The sequence below is a fragment of the Apodemus sylvaticus genome, chromosome 8 (genome assembly GCF_947179515.1).
Source record: "Apodemus sylvaticus chromosome 8, mApoSyl1.1, whole genome shotgun sequence".
Taxonomy (NCBI): Eukaryota; Metazoa; Chordata; class Mammalia; order Rodentia; family Muridae; genus Apodemus; species Apodemus sylvaticus.
In genome coordinates this window covers 90,397,175-90,424,916 of record NC_067479.1, presented here as the reverse complement: position 1 = coordinate 90,424,916, position 27,742 = coordinate 90,397,175, and the positions used below count along the sequence as shown (strand labels likewise).

General features: G+C 40.3%; 1 protein-coding gene and 1 pseudogene across 1 annotated transcript in view; both read right to left on the bottom strand.

Annotated features, from left to right (window-relative positions):
• Positions 1–27,742, bottom strand: part of Dnah12 (dynein axonemal heavy chain 12) — a 192,550-nt gene that overhangs the window by 25,748 nt on the left and 139,060 nt on the right. Inside the window, exons 46-60 of the mRNA XM_052189938.1 lie at positions 27,473–27,606; positions 26,490–26,652; positions 25,092–25,172; positions 23,211–23,391; positions 22,530–22,657; positions 19,684–19,773; positions 16,595–16,735; positions 14,387–14,628; positions 13,117–13,264; positions 12,254–12,399; positions 9,574–9,788; positions 8,459–8,651; positions 6,759–6,951; positions 4,281–4,453; positions 2,603–2,743 (exon numbers count right to left, since the gene is read on the bottom strand). Coding sequence (XP_052045898.1) covers positions 2,603–2,743; positions 4,281–4,453; positions 6,759–6,951; positions 8,459–8,651; positions 9,574–9,788; positions 12,254–12,399; positions 13,117–13,264; positions 14,387–14,628; positions 16,595–16,735; positions 19,684–19,773; positions 22,530–22,657; positions 23,211–23,391; positions 25,092–25,172; positions 26,490–26,652; positions 27,473–27,606 — 2,369 coding nt within the window. The remainder of the gene's footprint in view (positions 1–2,602; positions 2,744–4,280; positions 4,454–6,758; positions 6,952–8,458; positions 8,652–9,573; positions 9,789–12,253; positions 12,400–13,116; positions 13,265–14,386; positions 14,629–16,594; positions 16,736–19,683; positions 19,774–22,529; positions 22,658–23,210; positions 23,392–25,091; positions 25,173–26,489; positions 26,653–27,472; positions 27,607–27,742) is intronic.
• LOC127691105 (10 kDa heat shock protein, mitochondrial-like) lies at positions 15,891–16,322 on the bottom strand (annotated as a pseudogene).

The following is a 27,742-nucleotide window of genomic DNA, read 5'->3' as shown; positions in this document are numbered from 1 at the left end:
ATCTGCATTTTCCAGAAGCTTATGATCCTGTTAGAATAGGCCCTGAGAAATTAACTACAGCTAAATAGCAAAACAAAGACTTCAAAATAATACTTATGCACATGTTCAAGGACCTTAAAGACAATATGAATAAATTCCCTAATGAAGTCTGGGAAAACACAAGCAACTGAACTAACGAACTAACGAAAACATTTCACGATATAAAGGCTGGATTTAACAAAGAAAGAGAATCAATGATGAAAACTCAAAGTGAAATAAAACTGGAAATGGGAATTTAAGAATGTCAAAACAAAGAGGAAAGGCTCACCAGAGCACAAGACATGGAGGAGAGGATCTCAGGCATTGAAGACATGGTAGAGGAAATACATAGCTCAGCCAAAAAAAATGTTAAATCTAAAGAAATTGAGACACAAAACATCCAGGAAATATGGGACACTGTGAAAAAACCAAACCTGTGAATAATAGGTATAATGTGAATAAGAGGAAGGAGAATAGCAGGTTAAAGGCAGAGAAAATACACTATCAAAACATAAAAGGAAAACTTCCCAATCTAAACGAGGAGGTTACAAGAAGCATACAGAACACCAAATAGACCAGAATAGAAATTCCCCATGACACACAATAATCAAAACACTGAATGTATAGGACAAAGAAAGGATGTTAAAAGTTGTTAGGGAAAAGGAGCAACAGCTAAAGGCAGACCTACTAGAATAACGCCTGACTTTAATGAGTAGACAACTATATGGGTTAAAGGTAAAATGTGACATCTACATTAGATCATGCACATAGATCTTTTGCCTCTGGCTTAGACCTAAATGTAAAAGGAAAATAATGAAGTTTAAACATAATTATGAATATCTTTATACTAGTTGACTGATGGCAAGTATTTTCACTAACCAAAAACTATAAACCAACTAACATTAAAATTAAGAATTTGTGTTAATTAAGAGAATGAAAAGGCATTCTTGATACTTAATGACAAGCACACATTGTTGTTGGGTTTGGATCTAGACTATATGAAGAACTCGAAGTCAGTTAGAAAACAACAAAATCCCAATAGAAACAAAGGAACGTGATATAAATAAATATAAAAAAAAAAACCCAAGCCCTATGTGTTTGTGTGTGTTGTGGTGTGTGGGTGTTGTGTTGTGTTGTGGTGTAGTGTGTGTGTGCATGTCTATGGCTTGACATCATCACAGAGATGTAAGCTTAAACAACAAAGGAATAATGCTCATCATATACTAAAATGTATTTTGAAAATGACAATAGATGACACATACCTATAATTTAGCACTTGGGGGACTGAGGCAGGAAGGTTGTGGGTTCAAGGCCATCTATGTAGGAGGACCCTTACGTAAGAGAGTACTTTTGGGTAACACAAAATTTTGGTGTAGACCTACAATAGGAGGCTGCACTGTGGATGGGATATAAGCGGGAGCATCTGGCAAATAAATTGTGAGTTTCTTTCTAGCTATCTTCAAAAAAGAAGTGTGCGCATGACGGCACCAAGGCCTTCACAAAACAGTGTTTGTGGTGCTGTTATTTATAACAGTGCCAAACTGAGAACAACTCAAATGTCCACCAAAAGTGGAAAAGAGACACTTTAATGTATTCTAGACATGGAACGCGACAATGCAACCAATGCAAACAAATAACAGGTTCCCAGATGAAGCTTATTAAAGTTATGTTGACGGGCCAACATGATGGCGCAGTGGGTAAAGAGACTTGCTGCCAAGCCTGATGCCATGAGAGTGATCTCTAGGTCCCAGATGATAGAAGGAGAGACTCCTACACACTCACACACACACTAAAAAGTTTGTATGGTGAGGAAAAAAACCAGACAAAAGACCTACATTTGTATACTTTTTATATAAAAGTAAAACAAGCTGCAACACTGGGGATGAGAACACAGTCACCTTTGGAGAGAAGGGGGTGAAGCACAGAACAGATTCAGGGATGACTGGAACGCTCTATTTCCAACATCACCTTTGTAAAAATAGATTGAGCTTTAGGTTGTATTTTGTAAACTTTTATATAATATATAAACCTTAAAAATTAAAAATAAATACTAGAACATCAATACGATTGTGGCAACTATTGTTAAGCAGGAAATAGTGAACTAAGCCAAGCAAGGCATTATACCAATCTCTAAGAAGCCATTTTGTAGATTATATTTCCAAGGCAAGATTTTTTTTTTTAATTCAGTAAATAAGTCCCTGAAGGAGATAGGAACGCCACAGGAAGATCACCAGAGTCAGCTAGCCTGGACCCTTGAGGCTCTCAAAGTCTGAACCACCAACCAAAGAACATGCTGGACCTAGGCCCCCCCACTTATATGTAGCAACTGGAGCGAGGGCTGTCCCAAAAGCTGTTGCCTGTCTGTGGGATATGTTCTTCTAGCTGGGCTGCCTTGTCTGGCCTCAGTGGGAGAGAAGCACCTAGCTTTGAAGTGCCAGGGTTGGGGAGATAGCTGGGGGGTGGGGTGGGGCAGCACCTGCTCAGAGGAGAAGGGAAAGGGGCGTGGGGGAAGGATTGTGGAAGGGGTTACACGGAGGGGGGCATCGAGTGGGATGTAAACATTAAGGAAACACAAGTCACTTACAGAAGAAGATTGGCACATAACAGAAAAGAGAACAGCAGCTTGTCTTTCTCAAACAGAGATCGGCAAATGTTACAATATAAGTTGTATGTAAAGTGGTCATTTAAATAGCGCAGGCGCTTTTCCAAGATTTTGGATCTGTTGCTGAAAAGTCAAAAAAGAAAAATATGTTGTCAAACAAAAATAGGGAAAGTAAGTGACCTAGATCAACCTATAAAATGTTCTAACTTCATTAAAGTTTTCATCACTAGAAACATTCGAAATCACTCACATACAAATGTAAAACTTGTCACATCTGAGTGATTTCTAACAGTTCTAATCCCTCCAAATCATCACTGAAACTTGCAAATGACATCTTAAAATTATTCAGCCTGACCGTCTTCCTCCATCACGAGCACAGTGTAAAATCACATTCTAAGTCGGGGCCCTTAGGGATTTTAATTATTCTTTTTTGTTTGTTTGTTTGTTTGTTTTTTGAGACAGGGTTTCTTTGTGTAGCCCTGGCTATCCTGGAACTCACTCTGTAGACCAGGCTGGCCTCGAACTCAGAAATCTGCCTGCCTCTGCCTCCCAGGTGCTGGGATTAAAGGTGTGTGCCACCACTGCCCGGCTGATTTTAATTATTCTACCAGGAGCATAGAAAGAAATTTCTTATGGTACACATGTGGGTTTGAGTCACATTTTAATTTTACTTAATAAGTACAGAAGTTACTAAATACAAGGCATTGTTCTCAGCACTTTGAAAATATCCCACTTAATTCTCAGAACTACCAGAGGAGACAAGTATAATTACTGTTTCTGTTTTAATAAAGAAGACAACTAGAGCAATTGCAGAAAGGGTAACTGAGTATTCTAAAGTCAAAATGTGTGTACACTCATTGTGACAGTTGCTTGTCAACTTGATTGATTTAGAATCATGGTTTAAGATAAGCTCTAGGAATGTCTGTGAGGGATTTTATAGACTGGGTTGACTGAAATGGTGGCATCAGCTGGAGGAGGAGGGGAACCGAGCACCGGTGTCCATCTCTGGCTCCCTCCTTTATAGACACAATGTGACTATGCGCCCCACCCTCCCACCACGCCTTCCCCACTGGATGGACCTTCAGAGCGAGACAACGTAAACCCTTCCTTTCTTAAGTTGGCTTTCCCAGGTGTTTTGTTTTGTTCTAGCAACAAGGAAAGGAACTAATACATAAATTAATCTGTTAAATGGTGAAAATCTCTAGCAAATAAATATGTGGTACAGCCTTTTAGACCCCTCAGAGCTGGAGAAAGAGATGTTAGAATTTTCAGCACAAAGAAGTCTTGAACATCATTGGAATATTTAAAAGACAGAAAGAAGGGCCAGGTATGGTGGCACATTTGTAATCTCCGCATTCAGGGAACAGGGACAGAAAGATTGCCTCCAAGTCCGAGGCTAGCCTGGGCTAATAGCAAGTACTAGGTCAGTCTAGACTACATGGTGAGACCATCCCTTTATGCATAAATCTTAGGTGCGTGAAACAACTTTTTAAAGGGAAGACTTTAGATGTCTTTTACTCTTTTCCCTTCTTCCACTCAGTGATCTACAAGGAAAACGCTACAGCAATAAGTAGAACAACAATTGATTTTTTTTTTTTTAATTGAAAGGATGGTGAAGAATCCAACCTGGGGGAATGGAGGAAGCGAGAAACCCGCTCACCTGTCGTGAATAGAGTTGATGTAAAGGTTCACAAACCAGATGAGAGAGTATTGGTACATGGGGTCAATGTTGGCCAGGTCTGCAATGCTGAAGAACAGCACCGACGAATGCTTGGCGATGGGTCTGTAGCCTTCTCGTGACTCTGCTATTTTGAGCTCTGTTTTTTCTGCAACCTGGAAGAAGATAAGAACCAAGATGAATGAACAGGGATTCTCTCCATCATGTGTTTTCCTTATAATGAATTTTACACATATTTACATATATTTGAAAAGGCCTTAACTCAATGACAAGTAAGAACTTAATTCAGGTACATTCTGTAGGAGAGGGGCTCCTAGCTAAAAGCCAGAAAAAAGGAAAAAGGGAGAATTACAGAGGAAGGACGAGGAAGCTGAGAGGCAGGAAAGGAAGAGACAGACCTTATACCCCTCTCTTGTCATCTTCATTAAACAATAAAATTTAAAAAAATCTAAGAATTTTTTTATTTTAGCTAGTCTGAATGGAGGTCTGTTCTTTGTGAACTTTCCCTAAAATGGATAAAATATCATCACAAATGACCTGGCAGTTCTGAACCTCAGTCTTGAGTATAAGAAGGAAACAAAGTTAGCAGCAATTGAGAAGTACTAGTCTTTTATGTAAACCCACTACTCCTATTTAAACCTTGACCCACATTTCCTTCCTTCCTGCACCCGCCTCTTTCTTTTCACAGGGCCACACTTGGGCAGGTGCTCCTGTGTTGTATAAGAAGCCAAGCTGAGCAAGCTATGCAGGGTAAGGCACCAAGCTCTTGGTTTCAGTCCTCACCCCAGGTTCTTGTCTTGAGTTCCTGCCTTGGTTGACCTTGATGATGGTCTGCAACCTATGAACCAAAGAAACCCTCTCCTTCCCTGTTGGTTTGAGGCAGTGTTTCGCCACAGTAACAGAAAGTACACGAGATGTGTCTCCTCTCTGATGATCAGTTTGGTGTGGGGACAATGGGAAGTTCACCAGATTCCTCTGCTTTGATGAACGGGAATTGGGAAGACAGTATCTCAGCCACACTCTCAGATATGGGCTGCTATAGAAGGTTTCTCTAAGACGTTGTCTTCTTTGCTTCTTCAAAAGTGTAAAAATAAGGGAGCAAACACCTGACAGAAAGAATCTTTATCAACACATTATTACAAAACGAAATCTCTTAAACACTTGTCTCAGAGTGGAGCTGAATTGGAAGGGGGCACAGTGAAAAGATGCTGAGTGTCTGATGTAACCTCTGTTTTGGGGGTTTCTGTTAGGTGTAAGGCTAAAGTAATAGGGGCTGGAAGGATGGCTCAGTGGTTAAGAGCACTAGCTGCTCTTGCAGAAAACCTAGTTTAGTTTCCAGTACCCAGATAGCAGTTCAAATCCACCTAACTCCAGTTTCAGAGGCTCTCTTACTCTCTTCTTGCCTCAGAAGGCACAAGGCATGCAGGTAGTGGACAGATATCTATGCAGACAAAACACTCATACACATACAAAGATTAAAACAAAACTTAAAAAAGTTAAAATCATTTACAAATATTTTTAAAGGAAAGAAAAAAAAGAATAACAAATGTTTCAAAGGGCCAGGTCTTGAATTAAGGTGGTCAGATAATTCAGTGGTAAAAGCACTTCCTGCAACCTGAATTCCCTCTCCAGAACACATGCACAAAGCTAGATGTGGTGCCTCCCATCTGTAATCCCAGAACTTCTATGGCAAAATGGGAGGCAGGGACAGGAGAGTCAGCTTAACATTTGTGACAGGGTGCAGCAGCAGAAAACAAGAGAGATTTGGCTTTAATAGGATCTATCCTATTTATAGGATTTATCCTAACTGGAGGGAGCCAGTTCCCAGAAGTTGGCCCCTGACTTCCACACATGCACCTGACCTGTTACTTAATGGTTCATCTCATGAACAACTTTCCGAGGGGGCCAGGGAAGAGATGTGCTATAAAAATTAGCACATTCCTGTTTGATGAATTTGGAATATATTATTGGCTGCAGACCATCTGGCACTCATTTCTCTCCCCTCCCCCTCTCCTCTTCCCCCTCTCTCCTTCTCTTCCTCCTCCTCCCTTTCTCCAATAAGCACACAGAGCATCTCCTATTGGTTCCAAGAACCACTCATGGCTCAGTGCTCAGGACTTACCGCCACACACTCAAACTCCAACCGCTAACTGGGGGAAGACAACTTTCAAAGATCAGTTTCTAGCTGAAGAGTCAACTAAAATGTAAACAATCCTGACAGTGCTGCATACTTAGCCAGTAAATTGATTTGCTTCTTCTGTGTATAGATAATGTATAGACTGAACTAAATGTAGAGAAATTCAACAGTAAGATATTCTCTTCTGAGTTTAACATTGGTTTCTAAGCTTGTGTATTTTATCAGTTTTTCTTTTCTTGAAAGCCTACTAGAGCATTTCCTCGGGGACCAGAAACAAACTCAGATGCTAGGATCCTAACATTTCTAGGGGTCTTTATTTTCACCTGCTGTTTCTTCGTGATCTCATTAGACATCATTTTGGCAGAGTCTAAGACTTTTATTGCACTTTCATCTTCCAAAATGTTCCCTTCTGAACATGATAATGTTTCTAATATCCTTGTCTCTATGTCTTTGAGCTGCTTCTTGTTAGCTGCAGACTGAAGAATGAGGGCATTTCGTTCCTCCTCTAATTCTGGCCTAAAAAAAAACCAATAGAAACATTTACTGTAAATTTGTGGCATTTAATCTAACTTCTACCTAAATATTATGTATAACATTTTGTGAAGATTTGAATTATTATTATATAGATGCAAAAAATGAATCAATTTTACTACAGTAAGGGGAAATAATTGCATCCTGGTGATGGTTAGTTTCAGTGGTTAATGTGATATAATCTAAACTTGCCTGGGAAGGGAGCTCAGTGAGGGATTATCTAGAGCAAGTTGGCCACCGCTCTATGGGCTGGACCCTGAGCTATGACAAGGAGAGAGGGAGCTGAGAGCTGGCATGCATGTATCTACTGCTCTCTTCTTCTCATAGCAGATGCCACATTATCCATTCTCTCACCCTCCTGCTGCTGTGACTTCCCTGCTAAGGCCTATAAACAGGAATGGTGGGCTAAAATAAACCCTTCCTCCCACAACTTCCTTTTTGTCAGCATAATTGATCACAGCAATAGAAAATGAAAGGGCTCATACAAATATTGATTTGAGAAGCTTAAGCAAAGAAAATTCATTTGCATACTTAAAATGACAGCAACCCTAAGATAGTATTACAGTGTTCTCATGGTATTGCTGGTTATATATAGGAAAATAAAGATTTCTTATTAACTCATGGGGCTTGTCATCAATAACTCTTCTAAAATAACCACCATAGGAAGGAGAACTGGTTTGACTGGCTTTTTAAGTGAAAGGCAAAATTGATATTAAGCATTAATGAGCAAAAATGGGCTAAAACTTCAAAATAATACCATCTGCCATAGAGTGTTATAACATAGGTCTTGTTTATTTTTAAATTTTGGAGGTAACAAAGTTACTTTTATATTCTTTAAATATAATTGCATTTAACAGACCACTTAATAAAGTTGTATTAAGATTCAACTCAAATTAATTATTTTCTTCCAGAAGCAGTTCTTTTTTGTAACTTTCTGGGGTTTGTTATATTTTTTTTTCATTTGAAAAACTGTGTATGTTAGTAATGGAAAAATACAAAACAAACAATAAAGCCATAAAAATGACCTATGCTCTTATATATTGTGTAAAGTAACTGCTGACATCCCGGTATATTTCATCTTAATCCTCTTTCTTTTTTTCATTTTGAACACAAATTCATCTATATCATTTTTCAATACATTATTATTCATACCACATATGTAGTTTTATCCTATCCTGAGCAGTTTCTAACATTAATACTCTGCATAGAAGACTTTGAACACACTTCTGATTTTACCCATGGCCTATATTACTGTGGACAAAGCTCCTACCTCAGTCCGATGGAAGTGGTGGCATGTATTATGAATCTCATTACTCATAATAAAAGACCGACATGACAAGACTTGCCTTAAAAGTTATAACTGGATGGACATTTTTAATGACTATATAATTGTTTGACTTATTTTTAGTCATTTCAAAATAGTCCCAAAACAAAAATATCAATGGCCTACAGATACTCTCTAAACTGCCTGGAGCATCTAAAAAATACATACCTCTCCTTTGCAACAACAATGCCTAGTAATTGATCTTCAAGCCCTTCTGGAGTTATCATGAAATTGAGCAAAGATACTTTTGTAGCCAGTTCAGGCATGTAGTGTGGATTTCTCAGTTTTGTGGTGATATAAAATTTAAAATCAAAAGAATATTCAATAATGACTTCACCAAGTCGGATGCAATCGATACCACCTATCCAGGAAAAAAACAAAAACAAAAAACCATAATGAGCCAAAGTTCCTTAGCCTCTCTTCCTAAGCACTTCTAAGGCCTTATCTGAGTTATATGCAGAGTCCTAAGTAATCTGAAATAGAAAACGGCTGTGACAAGTCACAGCTGCAGAGACAAATACGCAAGTATACAGTTGGGCTCATTCTGTTGCAACATTGGACACTGTGCCAGGTGGTCACAGAACTTTATAAATTAAGATAATTTTTGAGTCTGGCAGTGGTGGCACACACCTTTAATCCCAGCACTTGGGATGCAGAAGAAGGACGATCTTTGAGTTCCAAGCCAGTCTAATCTACAGAGTGAGCTCCAAGATAGCCAAGACTATACAGAGAACTCGTCTGGAAAAACTAAACCAAAACAAACCAAAACAAACCAAATCAAACCACCACCACCACCAACAACAACAACAACAAAGATACTTCTTGAATTTTCTTCTGTCATTTTTTAACTGAGATTCTAAACATTTTATGTGATTAAATCTCACCAAAGTATCAGAGCTTGACAAAGATAAATGTCCATCAGCAGAAAGACACATTTGGATAATGTTTACCTAGATTGAACTCTGGCCCACATTCTTGTTATCATTCATAATTAATGAACTTCCTGAGGTCCATGATCATAAGACAAGGGGATTTCAGACTGGCTTCAACTGTCTCACGCTCTCAGCAGAGCTAAAATTCAGGGAGTAGTAGATAAGGCAAAGAAGATAGGGAGCAGACCTTATCTTTGGATTCTGGATCAAGCTTCAGTTCTGAAAGCAGTTTCAGATTTCTTTCCATACAAAACAATGGCAGGGGAGTTCTAAGTTATTACCACTGTAATTAAATTTATGCATTATTTTTCTTTCATGCTTCAAAATAATCCAATCATCTTTCAGTTCTACCTTGTTTAAAAGTTTGTCTAAGTAACAAAGGCTCCAAAGAGGGATCCAGTTCTTCACCAACATTTTCCAGCAGAAGCGGAGTTCCAAACTGAATGCAGTTTTCTAGGGTTCTCATATAGTCTGTGTCTGATAACTTAATAACACTGAGCTGATTATCTTTCTCAGAGTTTTTGATCCACTTATTGGCTTGACCCTGGGGGTCAATCATTAAAGGCCTGGAAAAGAAGAGGGAAATTCCAAGAAGGTCACATAAACACCACAGTTTCTTAAAAATCTATGCAATTTAAGTGAATGTTGTCACAAGTGCAAAGTAATTTACGTTAACGATTTTTCTTTTAAAAGCCCTATGATTATATGTGTACTTATGTGACAGTAATAGCTAAAAAAAAAAGGTTATTGAATTTGCCAGGGAGCTGAGCACAGGAAGAGTTTCGGGGGCGGGGAGGAAAGTGATGATAGAAATTGTATTATAAATACAGTGTTCACGCACGCAATTCTCAAAAAGTTAAAACTTTAAATTAAAACAAAAAGTAAAAGAAGAGTTCCTGGATAAACCCAGCGGTCACAGAACAAAAACAAAAGTATGTGAAAGTACAGTGGGAACTCGGAGGGAGGAAGAAGGAGGAGAGACTGGTGGTGGTAGGAGGAAGTAGGCAGGAAAGGGGCGGAGCTAGTGATAGTGGGAGGAAGTAGGCAGGAAAGGGGCGGGGCTAGCGATAGTGGGAGGAAGTAGGCAGGAAAGGGGCGGGGCTAGCGATAGTGGGAGGAAGTAAGCAGGAAAGGGGCGGGGCTAGCGGTGGTGGGAGAAAGTAGACAGGAAAGGGGCAGGGCTAGTGATAGTGGGAGGAAGTAGGCAGGAAAGGGGCGGGGCTAGCGATAGTGGGAGGACAGCGCAAGAGGGTAAAAGGATGAATGTGACCAGAACACATATACACACATGAGATTGTCAAAGGAATAATTTAATTTAAAAAATACAAAAGAATTTCATTCTTACAAATGAAGAAACTCAGCTCACATTGGTAAAAACCCCAAGGTTCTAAAACAATCCCAGTGTGAGAAGAACTAGGAATTTGTGACTCGGTGGGCTGTGCTGTTTTCAATATAACACTGTCATCCTAGCAATCTTAAGGCACAGCATCAGCTAGTATAATGTGAAAGATAATCTGCTAACAGTTTAAGATAAAAGCGCATCAGTTTATAAATGATTTTTCTAGTTTGTGAGTGAGTGCCCAAGTTAAGTCTGTTACACAGTTAAAAATCTACTTAGGGATGCTTTCTAGGATAATAAAGTAAAGGCTTTTGTTTAAAATAATATAATTGGTGGCTGGGGTGATGGCTTAGTGCTTAAGAACATTTACTGCTCTTGCAGAGGTCCTAGCACCCTTGTGGTGGCTTACAGGTGTCTGAGACTCTAGTTTAAGGGGATCTAACACCCTTTTCTGCCCTGTGGGAAACCAGGCAGGCATGTAGCACACAGAAACATGCAGATAAGAACTCATGCACATAAAATTAATAAATCTACTTTTAAAGAATATATAACTCATCAGGAGAGAACAGAACAATGTTTACTCAGGCTGGGCCTTGCTGGAAGGTGGAGACTGGAGAACAGCGTTACATCAACTGAAATATGAGGAATAATTTCCAGTGTTTGGAAAATTAGTCTTCTTTGAGAAAGTCTCCTCAGATGTTAGTGAACCACTGTGGCTGGATTTAAGTCTTCCCATGGGATTACTTCTAACGCACATCAAGATCACATCCGTGAGTTCTCATCTTCACCAGATACTAAGTGTACACATCCTTACATCAGCCTGATGCAGACATCCTTACTGCCATGTTTATATAGATAGGGAAACTGAGGCAAGGATGATTTAAAAATCTTTAATTTGGTAACATACATGAATAAAGGGTGGAATCATAAACACTGAGGTGTTTACACAATAGAATACAACTCTCCCTGAAACATATCCCTCCCTAAAACAAAGTATTCATACGTGGAGTAACATGGATGAATCTCAAAACAGTTATGTTGAGAGGAAGATGTCTCATATGTATGTGTGGAGAAATAGATGTAATGTTCTATAACAGGCATAACTAGTCTATGTTGATCTATAACAGGCATAACTAGTCTATGTTGATCTATAACAGGCATAACTAGTCTATGTTGATCTATAACAGGCATAACTAGTCTATGTTGATCTATAACAGGCATAACTAGTCTATGTTGAGAAGTATTTGGAGTGGCAGTTTCCTGGGGTGGGATAAGGGCAGGAATGGAATGTAAAGGAACTCTCCAGGAGGGAGCCTTGCTCTGCATCTTGATGGAGTCAAGCTTGAGTGTACATCTGTACACTTTTTCTGAACTCGCCGAGTGGTAAATTTGAGTTTTTCTGTTTTATTATATGCAATTTTTACCTCAAACAAAAATACAGAAACTATGATCTTTATCAACAAGTGCATGTTGAAGTGCTAAGGGGGAAACACATGTCTGCAGCTCACCCTAATCACATTTAGAAAGATGGGTTGGCAGTGGAGTACCCGAGTTCACATTTAAGCAGCAAATAGGACACAATGCTAACTGCAGAGAGACCATTACACTGGAACTTCTTGTCAAAGCCTTTCAGCTTTTATATATGCTTGGAGACTTCCAAGTGAAACAGGAGGAAACTCCGTACACCCTTACCACCGTCTGGAATTGTTGACAATCACGCCATTGTCTATGGAGAACGTGTCTGTTGGCAGCCCAGCAATATTCCAAGCTCTGATTTTGACTGGATCCCCCAAGGTTTTACTCAATGAGAACTCCTCTGAGCACGGGAATCTCTTCTCCTGTAAGAAAGGAAAGTTCGATATTCTCTTTCATCTTATTAATTGATGTACTGGCTAGTTTTGTGTGTCAACTTGACACAGGCTGGAGTTATCACAGAGAAAGGAGCTTCAGTTGGGGAAGTGCCTCCATGAGATCCAGCTGTGTGGCATTTTCTCAATTAGTGATCAAGTGGGGAGGGCCCCTTGTGGGTGGTACCACCTTTGGGCTGGTGCCCTTGGGTTCTATAAGAGAGCAAGCCCGTAAGAATCATTTCTCCATGGCCTCTGCATCAGCTCCTGCTTCCAACCCTGCTTGAGTTCCAGTCCTGACTTACTTTTGTGATGAACAGCAATGCAGAAGTGTAAGATGAATAAACCCTTTCCTCCCCAACTTGCTTCTTGGTCATGATGTTTGTGCAGGAATAGAGACCCTGACTAAGACAACTGGAATAATCTTTAAGTTAAAATACATACTCAATTGTCCTAACTAAAGATCAGAAAAAAACCTGCATTGAAGGTTAGACTTTGGGAGTATTTTTACCTGTCAAAGAAGAAGAAGTGGAGGGAGGAAAGAAAGGAGGGTATGAAGGAGGGAGGGAGGGAGAGAGAGAGAGAAACAAAAAGACTTTCCATTTTTTTAGTGGTTTTTCTTTTGATGTTCTCATTGTCATTTTTCAACACATACTTCAAATGTTATAAATCAAAATTTACTATGTAAATTTGCTGTAAACTGCATACCTTGCACAGCTTGCTCCATTCTTCCGTACATTCTTGTCGAAATCCAGAAGTGAAAGCACCAAGGTAAGCTATGACTCCTGCTGACACCAAGACGTCACCAGTTAGGTTTTCATATGTTGCTTGAAGGTCATTTGCAGCTTGAGACCATCTGTGCAACAAACCAAAGGCGAAACAGTGCACGATTGTATGGGAAGGGCCAGCTGGAGGGACGGCTTAATCGTTAAGAGCACTAACTGCTGCTCTTCTAAAGGACTGGGGCTCACCCACATGGTGGGTGCAGGGGCCTTCTTGTTTAAATCCTATAAGGAGAAAGCTATGACATGTTAGGCCTATGTGTAAAGTGAGGAGTTCAGATCTCTTCTAGCTCTGTTACACTGTGTTATATGACTTTCTACAGTTCAGTCTTAGAGCAGGAGCTATGTCCAGCAGCACTCTGCCTTTCCACAACCACAACCCCAGCGTTTTTTGCTTCAGGATCTTCTTTAGGGTGATTTTTGTCCCAGTGTTTAGTATCTATTTAGTGTTTATTTAGTATTTATTTAGTGTTTCAGTATTTATTTCTAGATAATAGGAAACATTTTTCATTCATTCCAGAAATGCTATTTTGAAGCAAGACATTAAATTATAAAGTTGAGGTTCTGCAGATAAGGTTGATCGTTTTTCCATTCAACAAAACCGACAATAGAAGTAATTCCAAAATCATCTCACCTGGTCTAAATTACTACATTATGCTATTCAAGGAATAAACATGATCAATAATGAAACAGCCGAATTTGCAATCCAGTTTAAAAATACACAGAAAATTGGGAAAGAATCCCAATAGCACTTAGATTAAAAGACTGTAAACGCTGCAATTTCTTTTTCTCCTCCCCTCTCTCCTTTTATTTGTTTGTTTCTGTTTTGTTTGTTTGTTTTGCTTTTTTGGATTTGGTTTTTTTGAGACAGGGTTTCTCTGTGTAGCCCTGGCTGTCCTGGAACTCACTCTGTAGACCAGGCTGGCCTTGAACTCAGAAATCTGCCTGCCTCTGCCTCCCAAGTGCTGGGATTACAGGTGTGTGCCACCACCACCCAGCTTTGTTTCTGTTTTGAAAACAAGTTATAAACTCTATCCTCAGCACTGATCTTGCTCCTTTGGAGAGTCCTAGTCAGTGCTTTACAGAATGCCACATATGCTCAGTCAGCCCCTGTAAAATCAGCTGTAAGTGTGACAAACAGGCGAGGACAGTCATGCGCTCAGTCCTGCTGTCCTAGCCCTGGAGAAGCAGTCTACCTTGACTTCTCTCCACCTAGTCCTCCGATTAACTTGGAGGCTCGTTCCAGCTTCTTAGCACACAGTTCCACCTGATCCTCTAGAGCCGCCTTTTCCTCTGTCTTCTCTTGAAAAGTCTTCTGTAAGTTTTCCAAATGATGCTCTACTTGGGCCAGTTCCGCTCTTTTCTGGTTCAAAAGCTCCATTGTCTCTGCTAAGGACCTCTGGGCCTCTGCTAAGCGAGCTTTCTTTGGAGCCACAACCTGTTAGAGGACAATAAGCAGACGTTGTGTGTTCTGCGTAAAAGTTGGATGTTATGAGTCAGACATGGGGTTTAACAAGAAATTACACATAACAAGCACTTAAATCTTATATAATGCAAAACACCTATATACTTCATAAAACAGACACATCATTTGGAATTGTAAATTATGGTACACAGAATAAATTATTCTGGAATAATATAGTTTAATGTAGAGTAAAAATGCCACAAGAAGTAGCAAAGTGTTTTAAAATAATGAGAAATTGTGTTCAACTGAAAAGGAGGGGGTAAAGTCCGTGGTTCTGTCTCTGCCTTCCGTTTTATTTCATGTGTTCTTTTGAGAAAAGTTCTTACTCTATAGTCCTGACTGGACAGGGAGTACAGACGCTCATGGATCGGTAGGATAAATATTGTGAAATGGCTATCCTAAGCAAAGCCATCTACAGATTTACTGCAATCCCCATCAAAAGTCTAATGCAATTCTTCATATAAATTGAAAGGTCATCTTATATTTCATAAGGAAATACAGACAATCCCCAATAGCCCAAATGGTCCTGAGCAACAAAAACCCTGTAGAGGAGCCACCACTCCAGAACTCAAGTTACAGAGCTGGAGTAGTAAAAGCACCATGGTGCTGCCCTGAAAACAGACTCATTGGTCGATGGACTAGAATACATGACATGCCCACTCTAGAGCCACTTTGTTTTTTTGCTTTTTATTTATATATATATTTTTAAAGATATATTTATTCATTTTATGTATGTGAGTACACTGTCACTGTCTTCAGAACACCAAAAGAGGGCATCAGATTGCATTACAGATGGTTGGGAGTCACCATGTGGTTGCAGGGAATTGAACTCAGGACCTCTGGAAGAACAGTCGGTGCTTTTAACCTCTGAGCCATCTCTTTGGCCCTATATTATTTCATTTGCAAATGTTTATAATGGTACATCAAAACTAACTTTCAGAGACAATGGGTGCTATTATCTTAGGTGTCACCAGTTTATTATAAAAGGCAGGCATGGGAATTGTTTATGGGATGAAATACTTGAGGATGTCAGCAGAATAGATCTTCCATGGGATGCCATTTCAACAGTGGTTTTGCTGGGCGGTGGTGGCACACACCTTTAATCCCAGCACTTGGGAGGCAGAGGCAGGTGGATTTCTGAGTTTGAGGTCAGCCTGCTCTACAGAGTGAGTTCCAGGACAGCCAGGGCTATACAGAGAAACCCTGTCTCAAGAAAAAAAAAATCAACAGTGGTTTCAGTCTGCATACTTCCCAAGAATGTCACCATCTCTAAATTGTCATTTAGAGTTACTTTGATACCTCCTCATTCTGGGAGAGCATTGTCTCCAACTTTCAGACTAACTGACTGAATTTCCTCACCCTCTCCTTTCATGCCTGATCTCCTAGTACTGTTGCCTGAAATGGTTTTCCTGAGATTATTCTGGAAGTGTGATGCTACCCTTGGTTGTAGTTTTGGTTACACTCCTTTCAACCAGTACTCTGTCAAAGAGCAAAGGAACTTTCTGAAAATTTGTCCTGCAGTGACACACCAAGCTTGGACATTCGTCACCTGGTTTTTGACAAGAGACCAACAATACACATTGAAGAAAAGACAGAATTTCAGCAAATGATTCTGGACAAATTGGATAGCACATGTAGAAGAATGAAACTTGATCAGTATCTCTCATCCCGTACATGTAAATCTTCAATTCTATCATAAAATTTTTCTATCACATATTTCAATTAATTTAGCAATGTTTTACATGTCTACCACTTTACTCTTTAATTTTCCATGAAAATTGTCAATTTTAATGTGTTTATCTGAAATATTTTCCATGTAAATCTTTAATTTTATCATAAAATGTTTTTACTTCCCTTTTCAATAAAAAAAATTTAAGGGGTACTTTTTAACTTCTGAGAATATTTTAGTAAGAAGTGGATATGTAAATCCTGAAAATACCTTTGCAACTCTGTCATACACTTCCATTGCCATGATCCATTTACACAGACCCTCAGCAGCAGAAGAAGCTTTAGCGACCTTAGGGGGATCAAATTCGGGGTTTGTCAAATATTCACTGCGAATCTTCTGCATAACAGCCACCTATATAACAAAGATTTAGATTTTAAAACATAATAGCATGCATCATATAATCATAAAGTGGAAGAAAGTCATTTGTAACTTGAAAAAGTTGAGATGACTTATTTATCGGGTAAAGATTTGTGTCACCAAGCCTGATAATCTGAGTTCAACCCCTAGCACTCACATGATGGAAGGAGAGACCTAGTTACCCTAAAATGTCCTTTGGGATCCACCTGAATGCCATGGCACATGTACGTACCCCCCACCTCTCACACACACTAAATAAATGAAATGATTTTTTTAAGTTACATTATTTTTAAAACACAAAATAAAGGCCGGGCGGTGGTGGCACACTCTTGTAATCCCAGCACTCTGGGAGGCAGAGGCAGGCTGATTTCTGAGTTCGAGGCCAGCCTGGTCTACAGAGTGAGTTCCAGGACAGCCAGGGCTATACAGAGAAACCCTGTCTCAAAAAAACCAAATCCAAAAAACAAAACAAAACAAAAAACAAAACAAACAAACAAAAAAAACTCAAACATTTAGGGATAATTTAAAAAATACAAAGACATTAACAAACCAAATAACCAAATTTAAAAAATGGGGTACAAATCTAAACAGTAAATTTTGACAGAGGAATCTTTAATGGCTGAGAAACACTTAAAGAGATGTTCAACATCCTTAACCATCAGGACAAAAAAAAAACAAACAAAAAAACAACAACAAAAAAAAACAACTCTGAGATTCCATTTTACACCCATCAGAATGGCTGAGATAAAAAACTCAAGTGACAGCTCATGCTGGCAAGGTTGTGGAGTAAGGATAGCACTCCTCCATTGTTGGTGTTGGTGTGAGTGCTAACTTGTGGGGAGTGCTCCTCCATTGTTGGTGTGAGTGCAAACTTGTGAGGAGTGCTCCTCCATTGTTGGTGTGAGTGCAAACTTGTGGGGAGTGCTCCTCCATTGTTGGTATGAGTGCAAACTTGTGGGGAGTGCTCCTCCATTGTTGGTGTGAGTGAAATCTTGTGGGGAGCACTCCTTCATTGTTGGTGTGAGTGCTAACTTGTGGGGAGCACTCCTTCATTGTTGGTGTGAGTGCTACCTTGTGGGGAATGCTCCTCCATTGTTGGTGTGAGTTCTAATTTACACAGCCACTTTGGAAATCAATGTGACAGTTTCTCAGAAAACTGGGACCTGATCTCAAGACCCAGCTCCACTCCTAAGCATATACCCAAAGGATGCTCCTCTGCACCACAAGGACACTTGTTCAACTATATTCATAGCAGCTTTATTCGTATCAGCCAGAAACTGCAAATAATCTAGATGTCCCTCAACCAAAGAATGGATAAGGAAAATGTGCTACATTTACTCAATGGAGTATTATTACTCAGCTGTTAGAAACATGGCAACATGAAACTCCAGACACATGAGTAGAACTAGGCAAAAAAAAAAATCATCTGGAGAGAGATAACCCAGACCCAGAAAGACAAACATGGTAAGTACTTATTAATAAGTGGGTATTAGCCATAAAGTAAAAGATAACCATGCTACAATCCACAGACCCAGAGAAGCTAAGTAACAAGGAAGGCCCAAGGGGTGATGCTTGCATCTCACTGAGAAGGGGAAATAGAATAGACATTGTGGGTGGATGGGGGTGTGCTGGATGAGTATGGGGTCTTGGGGTGGAAATAGAAAGGATCAGGTGCAAGGAGAATGGAGGGAGAGAGTACTAGGAGAGACAACTGGAATCAGGGCTGGGGGCATCTCTGGGGTAAGCTAGAAACCTAGAGAAATGGAAGCTCCCAGTGTGACCCTAGCTAAGACTCCTAGCAATGGGGGATATAGAATCTGAACTGGCCATCACCTGTAACCAGGTAAGACTTTGAATGGAGGGATTGAGACACCAACCCAGCCACAAAACCTTCAACCTATAATTTGTCCTGCCTACAGGATATACTGGGGTAAATATAGAGCAGATATTGAGGGAGTGGTCCAGCTTGAGATTCAGGCCATGAAAGGGAGCCCATCCCCGATACTGACACGAATGTTATTCTGCTATACTTCCAGACAGGAGCCTAGCTTAACCATCATCAGAGAGGCTTCCCCCAGCAGCTGATGGAAAAAGACACACAGATGCACAGCCAAACGTTAGGCAGAGCTTGGAGAATCCAAAGGAATATCAGAGGCAGAGGTGTCAAATACACCACAGCAAAACCTACAGAATCAACTAACCTGGGCGCACAGGGATGGAAACACCACCCAGAGAGCCTGCGTGGGAGTGACCTTGGCCCTCCGCACATATGTTACAGTTGAATAGCTTGGTCTTCATATGGAACTCATAACAGCAGGAGCAGGAGCTGTCTCTAACCCTGTTGCCTGCCTTTGGGACCCTTTCCCCTTACTGGGCTGCCTCCTCTAGCCTGAATAGGAAAGGAGGTGCCCAGTCTTACTGCAACTTGATAGCCAGGGCTGGTTGATGTCCATAGGAGGCCTGCCCTTTTCTGAAGAGAAACAGAGGATGGGGGTGTGCTGGGGGAAGGACTGGGAGGAGAGGTGGGGGAAGCTATAGTAAGGATGTAAAGTAAATAAATAATCAAGTAAAAAATTATAATTATAGAAGAAAAAATATTCATGATAAAACCATAAATGTTAAAAAAGACTGTGGATCGATAGAACGTTTGAAAATAGAATACAAACATTAATAAGTAACAATTCAAATGAAAAATCTGATACCTTCTTATTTTGTGTAAATATGAACAATATTTCCTAATAAAGGAACTGTTTATTACACAAAGATATTTAGAGAGCCCTTTCAAGTTAACCGTACACCAAAATAGTAATTTATTAACTCTCTAATCATCTGAAAGCCTTTTTCTTTTTGCATTATGAACATTCACTCTATAGTCATTAGTGAATGATCTTCCATATTGTGACAAAATCACACTTAGAGAAGATAATCCCACATCAACTCACTGGGATGTTGTCCTTGTCATACTCCCGCAAGTCTCGGAGAAAATTCATATCTCCCAGGAGTTTTTTGCTAGGTCCCCAGTAATCAAATATCTAGAAATGAATTTTATGGAAATGTATTAGCTGTAGAATTCAAAGTGCACATTAGAAAGAAATGTTTACATCTTAAAAATCTTAACTTCTTTTTGAGAACAAAGACTCATTTCCTGCTAGACGTGGTGACACATGCCTGTAATTACAGCGTGCTAGCTAGAGGAGATGAACAGATTTCTGTGAGTTCAAAGTCAGCCTGGTTAATTTAGTGTGCTCCAGGCCAGTCAGGAAATGTGTGAAACCCTGTCTAGAAAAGAGAAGAGGAGAGGGAGAGGGAGAGGGAGAGAAAGGGGGAGATGGGGGAGGGGGAGAGGGAGCTAGGGAGAGGGGGAGAGGAAGAAAGGGAGAAGGGGAGAGGGGGAGAGGGAGAGGGAGGGGGAGGGAGAGGAAGAGGGAGAGGGAGAGGAGGAGGGAGGGGAAGAGGGAGATAGGGAGAGGGAGAGGGGGAGAGGGAGAGGAAGAGGGAGAGGGAGAGGGAGAGGGAGAGGAGGAGGGAGAGGAAGAGGGAGATAGGGAGAGGGAGAGGAGGAGGGAGAGGAAGAGGGAGAGGGAGAGGGAGAGGGAGAGGAGGAGGGAGAGGGAGAAGGGAGAGGGAGAGGGGGAGGGAGAGGGAAAGGGAAATAGGAAGATAGGGAAATAGGGAGATAGGGAGATAGGGAGATAGGGAGATAGGGAGATAGGGAGATAGGGAGAGGCAGAGGGAAGAGGGAAGGGGAGAGGGAGAGACAAGAGGTAAGATTCTTCTCCCTGAGACTATGTTAAGTAAATAAAATATGAAGTATTTTAAACATGGATTTAAACATATATTAAAAATTTAATCAGCGAAAATAGAGGTGATTATTTCTTTTGACAATTAAAAAAAGCAGTTACTGTAGCCACTATAATAACTATTTCATGTAAGAAAATACATGAAATATTTGTTACTTCAGTCTTTTAAAAACCTTTAACCTATATAAGTTGCCCTGCTTGTAGGATGTGCTGAGGTAAAGGTGGCCCAGAATTTGTGGGAGTGGCCAGCCAATGTCTGATGCAACTTGAGACCCTTGCCACAAGAGGGGGCCACACCTGACACTACCTGGAGGGCCAGGACCCTGAGGCTAGATGGCAGCCATAGACCTAGAATAGAACCAAATATCACAGAACCAAAAAATAAATAGATAAATAAATAAAAGCAATTCCTAGTGATAGTCTACTATGCTTGTAGATTCCAAAGCTTAGTATAATTGTCATCAAAAGAGGCTTCATCCAGTAGAAGACCAGATGCCAAAGATTAAGGGGAGCTTGGGGAATCCTGTGGAAAGTGGGGGGGGGAGGATTATAGGAGCCAGAGAGGTCAAGGACACCACAAGAAAATGGCCCACAGAATCAACTGAGCAGGACTCACAGGGGCTCACAGAGAATGAAGCAATAACCAGAGAGCCTGTACGGTCTGACCTAGGCCCTGCATGTATGTTATGGTTGTGTATCTTGGTAATTTTGTGGGACTCCTTACAGTGGGAGCTGGTGTGTCTCTGACTCTTTTGCCTGCACTTTTCTGAAGGGAAACAGAGAAATAGTGGATTTGGGGGAGAGGGGAGGTGGTGGTGGGTACTGGGAGAAGAGGAGGGAGAGGAAACTGCAGTCAGGATGCAATAATATATAAGAGAAGAATAAATAAATAAAATTTAAAATATTTTATTACTTCAATTTTTAAAAAGATTGGTTCTTTTTGTTTTGTTTCATTAAATTTATTTAGTGTATGTGTAAATTTGAAAAACTAGACAATATCTATGTATATATTATCTTAATGAAAAATATAATTTAAAAATTAATTTAGGAATTCAAGCCCAGGTCTTATAAAACCCTGGAAAGAAAGTGTCTGTAAATTCAGTGTAGAATGCTTTCCTTCTTAAGGGATGCATGCCTTGAATTATAATTACAGTACAGGTTACATTTATTGCTGTTTATGAGGCTTTCGGTATAAGAGCTCTATATACATTGGCTAAGGTCCTCCAACTTTGTGAACTGGAAGCTCTATCTTTTGAATAGAATCCCTCAGAGATCCGGACGCTTCTTCCCGAGGTCACGTGGTTTCCGGGGCCAGGGTTTCTGGATGTGGATATTCAGATCCACAGCTCTTGTTTTTATGTTACTGTTTTATAGACAGAATCTCACCGTGTGCTCAGGCTGCCTTGGAACTCTCGGTAGAGCCCAGACAGCCTCTCATGTGGTAGAACTGGGTCAGCTGCAGCCACGGCGCCCCGCCCCCGTCATGGTGTCCGGGCCACGCGCCCCCTTTTCTTTTTGAGACAGCGTCTCATGCTGCCCATGCTGGCCTTGAATGATGACCTTGATCCTTTTGCCTCCTCTCTGGAGGGCTGGGATCACCAGACCCGGCAGCATAAACTGGGTTATTTTGTTTGTTTGTTTGTTTGCTTGCTTTCTTTTACTTCATTTCTCAAAAACCACACCTGTATGTTATATGTCACACATTCTTACAAATCTTAGCTACAGAGTACAGGCCTCAGCAGACATGACATCACAACAGTGGGTCTGTATGGACTGAAGAGAAAATAGAAGCAACTGGAATTGCAGGTATCTGGTGCTATGTTTACTAGAACATATATAGACCCTACTTTCTGCAGGTAATTCTGAGTCCATTCAATCTGGAAAACAGTATTTCTTCCCTGGATTACAGGTTGTTGGTATTTAACTTGGTAACAGTTAGTATAAACAGGTTCTGTGCATTCATGAATTTGGTTTAAATCAGTTATTACCTTGCCTCCAGTTCCTGAAGGATCTGAAATCTTTTCTGGTTTTATATCTTTCATGACACAAACAGCAGCCATGACCAGTTTAACACCAGCTGGAGGATTCTTCATTGATTTTACGATTGTAATATCAGCTGGCTGTATTAAAAGACAACAAGACATCCTTATAGAATAGCTTGTTTTTAAATAATGAGAATGTAAAGAATAATGTTGGGGCCAGGTGTGGTGGTATTCACTAGTCTCAGCTCTCAGGAGGTGGTGGAAAGGGTGATTATGAGCCAGCCTGGGCTACATAACGAGATGCTATCTCAAAACACTGAAAAAAGTTATTTGGGGAAATAATGAAAGAAAATGAGTATTCTTTTGTTTTGTGTGGTTATAAAAGAGAATTAGCAACGGAGAACTTAACACATTACAAGCCTAATAGTTCACAAATGTTTGAGGGCTCCTAAGTCCATATGAAGATAACATGTGTTATCTCCTTAATAATTTCCTGACATCCTGGGTTATTCTAGATGAGCTACACACATAGGACATTTGCTTTTCTGGGTCGCCCCCAGCTCTGTCCACTCCTTCCCTCAGCCCCATGTGCGGAATGTCTGTGGATTCACAAAGACCATTCACTCCGCCAAAGGCCTGCACATCGCTTCCTTTTCTTGATGAAATCCCAGGTGGCAAACCCAATACTTTCCTTAAGCGTGTCTAGTGCGGACAGCGCGGCTTCCAAGGCTGGAATCGCCTCTGCCAGGTCACTCTCACACTCGTTTTTCAGAGCCTGGGCCTCCTCAGCCTTCCCGCTGGCTATTTCTTCATCTAACTTCACAAACTTTCTTTTTGCTTCTACTTGTGCAGATTCTATCTCGATTATCTAAAGAGAAGAAATGTGGGAAAATGAAGACAGAATTTCAAGTAATCCGTTGTTTCTTCAAGCCTAGAGACAAGACTACTTGGACATCAGGGAACTCAGCACATGATGGTAGATATTAGAAAGGTCTGTTAAAATTGTTATGAAATTTGAAGGCAAATGGATAAAGCTGGAGACTGTCAATCTGAGTGGCAATCCAGACCCAGAAAAACAAATGTCATATCTTCTTGCTCGGTTGTGGATGCTGGTCTTGGTTAGAATACCCACAGGTATCAGGAAATTAATGAGGCCCAAAGGGAACAGGTTTCAAAGAAGGGAAGACGGAATGTAGTGACGTAAACAGGAAATGGGAATGATGCGGCAGGAAGGGTTACATAGGGTTAGAGGAAGAGATACAGGGAAGAACAACTAACACTGAAGACTTTCTGAGAGAAAAACTTCTGCTGTGGAAGCCTCCTGAGACATCTATATACATAGAGAACTTAAATGGAATTAGCCTTAACAATGCCCTACTAGACACTACAAAAAGCCCAGTATCAGAAATGTATTTCCTCTATAGGACTTGGCCAGTAACTTTCCACAGACACCTACATACAACAGGCTTTTTCATTGCTCTGGGTGACCCTCCAGAACTAAATGGCAAGACCCTGTTGCTGAAGCCATCGCACACTGGGGGAGAGACAGAGCATGAAGAAATCAAGCTGGTGTTTAATTTGGAAGCTTCATCCCTATGGGCTGGCTGTCACAGTGCTGGTGCTATGCATGTTACCAGCGGAGAAAAGTAATTATTAATCTTAGGTAACCAGCTGAGAATGCAGCCAACTGCAATCGTGACCTGCCTGGCCAGATGCTCACCGGAACAACTGTGGAACAAATGGGATGGGAGTAATAAGACTTAAGGCCTGAATCCCAGGATGCAACCAGTCATTGGCACCATTGCTGGAGCAGAGAACCACATGGGTTGTAGGCAGGAACCGTTACTATTACTCTGCTGAGTCCTGACAATTTCTTGTTATAACCAAAGATTAATGTAGCTCTCAGATCTCATCCAAAAAGCTTCTAGATCACATCCTTCTTCTCGCAGGGTTTGGGATTGTTGCAGTGGAGGGAGTAGAGAGACTTTGAGAGGCAGAGGCAGCAGATGACTGCAATGAAACAGGAGAGTTGCATATGCGAACCCAACAATGAGGACAAGCTCACACAACAAGGATCCCTAGCCAAAGAGCTATGGAAAGTGATAGCTGTTGGAAGAGAGGACATTAGCCTTCTGTAATGGCATGCCCCTGGCAGGTCTAACAGTCTCTAATATTTAGTAGTATATATGTAGCACTAATGGGACTCAACGGGTTAAGAAAGTGAAGGCCCAAAGTTGGGTGGGTATAGAATGGGGAGTGGATCTGGGAAGAGATTAAAAATGGCTAAAATACAATGTATGAAATTCTGAAAGAACTAATAAAATATTTGAAGACAAAAGTCCAGTTCTAGAATAAAAGAAGGGGAAATATAAACACATGCCACTTTATATGGAAATGGGTTTCAAACCACCCTTTTAAAGTGACAAACATGCAGAACCAGTGAGATTCCCAGTCAATAGAAAAGTGCAAGCTCCTTAGGTTCCAGTGACAAAAGTTAAAGGTTATTTTCAAGACTAGTTTTGCAGTATTTGATTGTCCTGTGAATCAATAAAAATATTGATACCCTACCTGCATCATACGTGCATTTTCAACTTTAGCTGCCTCCAGTTTGGGCTGTAACTCAACAAGCTCCAGTTTCATTTCACCAACCTAAACAGACAGTTTGTAGTTAGGTTTTTACCTTCCATAATAGCTGGTATAGAAATCAGAAACTTAAATGCATCATAAAATTCTGGACATGAAAAATCTTAATTTTTCCAGTTCTTTGCATGGTTAACAGTATCCTGAGAGCATATCCAGTTCTTCTCACAAAAGGCTTTGAATCTTTAGGTATTTCACAAGGCACTGGCAAAAGGCAGTGGCCATGGAAGAAATGGACCCAGAAAAGAAAGTATCAGCTCAGGTAATCCCGTTATTCTATGGTGTACAACAACAACAACAGCAACAACAACAAGAAACACTAGTAACTATTAATAGCATTGAACTCATTAGAAAAAGCCTATTTCATATTTAACATCTGCCAAAATACATTTCTTATAATCTTAAATGACAAGTTATTTGAGTCTTTGTGGTTTGGGCCAACTTAAAAGAGTTTCTATAAAATTTTTTTGTTGGATGATTTTATAACCCAAATAAACTAAGTGAATCTCCTCTCTGTATTTTTTTCTGGAGCAATCTGTAACCCCCAGCATGGCAGAATTCTTTGTTACCTTAAACATATTTTCTAAAACATCTTTGTCAGAATCAGCCAAGAAAATGTCATTTATAAATGATAAGTGATAGACTGAGGGCCTTGCTTACAAATTATTTGTAATGCTTGTTGCATAAAATATCGATATAAAGTTAGACTATTGAACATTCCCCGTCGAAGTACATTCTTTTTATTTTTTTTTAAAAAAGATTTATTTATTTATTATATGTAAGTACATTTTAACTGTCTTCAGACACACCAGAAGAGGGCATCAGATCGCACTGCGGATGGTTGTGAGCCACCCATGTGATTGCTGGGATTTGAACTCAGGACATTAACCTCTGAGCCATCTCTCCAGTCCCGTGGAAGTACATTCTAATAGTGTCATTTCTTTGGAACACTTATCTGTAAAATGAGGACATTAAGAGTGATTACCTCTTGTAGTTGCTACAAGAGTAACTGAAGCAACGTATGTGATGCACATAGCCCAGGACCTTATACTTAACACACCATTAGCAAACAGCTGCTCTTAGATTCTTACATTTATCAGTAGTTTTCTTCTTTTTTTCTTTTTTGTTTTGTTTTGGATTTGGTTTTTGGCGACAGGGTTTCTCTGTGTAGCTCTGGCTGTCCTGGAACTCACTCTGTAGACCAGGCTGGCCTTAAATTCACGGAGATCTGCCTACCTCTGCCCCCAGAGTGCTAGGATTAAAGGCCTATGCCACCATCACCCAGCTCAGAATATTTTATTATTTTGAACAGCTTATTGGCTTTACCTGAGACTCAGCAAAGGCTAACTGGTCAAGTCCATTCACATAGCGCTGTTTTGCTTCCATGACAGCTTGCCGTTTCTTAGTTAAAAGCTGCCGAAATGAGCCAATAAGTTCAAGATAAGAAGTAGCAGTAACATAGTTATGTCGTCCTAACTCTTCTAAGAACCTGAAAGAGTCAGGCCATAGACCACAGCATTAATAGTAGATTTCACAATGGTGCTAATTCAGCAGAGCATTAAAAATAGGCAATTATGAATAGAGGTTAAAGTATATGTAGAACATGTTAAGTATTTAAGTTCATGAAACTCTAGAAATTCAAAGTTCTTATCTGAAAAAAAAATCGGACAATAATGACATATTGAAAAAGCATAAATCAAGATTGCCTATGAAAGGTGAATTACTGCAAACAAAGATACAGTCTTTATTTTTCTATGTGTCATATGTCAGCAGGTTTAGACACTCAAGCTATTGTATGAGGTGGGCAAGCCTCAGGAAAGGAGACTGCAAATGGGACAAGTATGAGTTACACTGTATGCCACATGCTGACTGAATGTATAAGACCAGTATATCATACACATGGAAGGACACACAGGGATGTTCAAGCATGCAGACCACAGCACACTGCTTGTCACCACTGTCCAAGCCATGTATGCTGGATAGCTGACTCTATATGTATGACATTACAGCACTTAAGTTCATGCCTCTACATGCAAGGATTAGCGATCGATAGTTAGAACACACACAGTGATTCATATCAGAAAACAGTTGTGTGTTTTAAACAGATTCTAACTTCTGCTAATTTTCCAGGTCTTTGTGAGGCATTCTTGGATCTTCGTAATAAATTCTCCCTTTCTATTATTTGCAAGCTGAGGGTTTTAATTAATTAAATAACCAGAAAAAGTAGAAGACAAAAATAACACCAAAATGTTGGGCTTTTGTGGAAAATACAAGGCATTTGCACAATTTAAAATATCATCATCATTAACCTCTCTGAGAGTTGCATGATGGACGTGTGGAAGTGTTTACAGATCGGGACTATCTCCTGTCGCTCAACCTGAGTGAGCTCCACAGTTTCTAGGAAGTTCACAGCTACACGTTCAAGAGCATCTTCAGGCCACGGCTGGAAAGAGGAAGAGAAATGTATTAAAGATGAGCAGCCTCAGTGCAGGCATTTCGTTGTGATGTCATGCAGGGGAAGAATTTACGGTTATGAGGAGGTTAGGGTTTATTGAGAATCAAGTAGACTGAGGACCCGA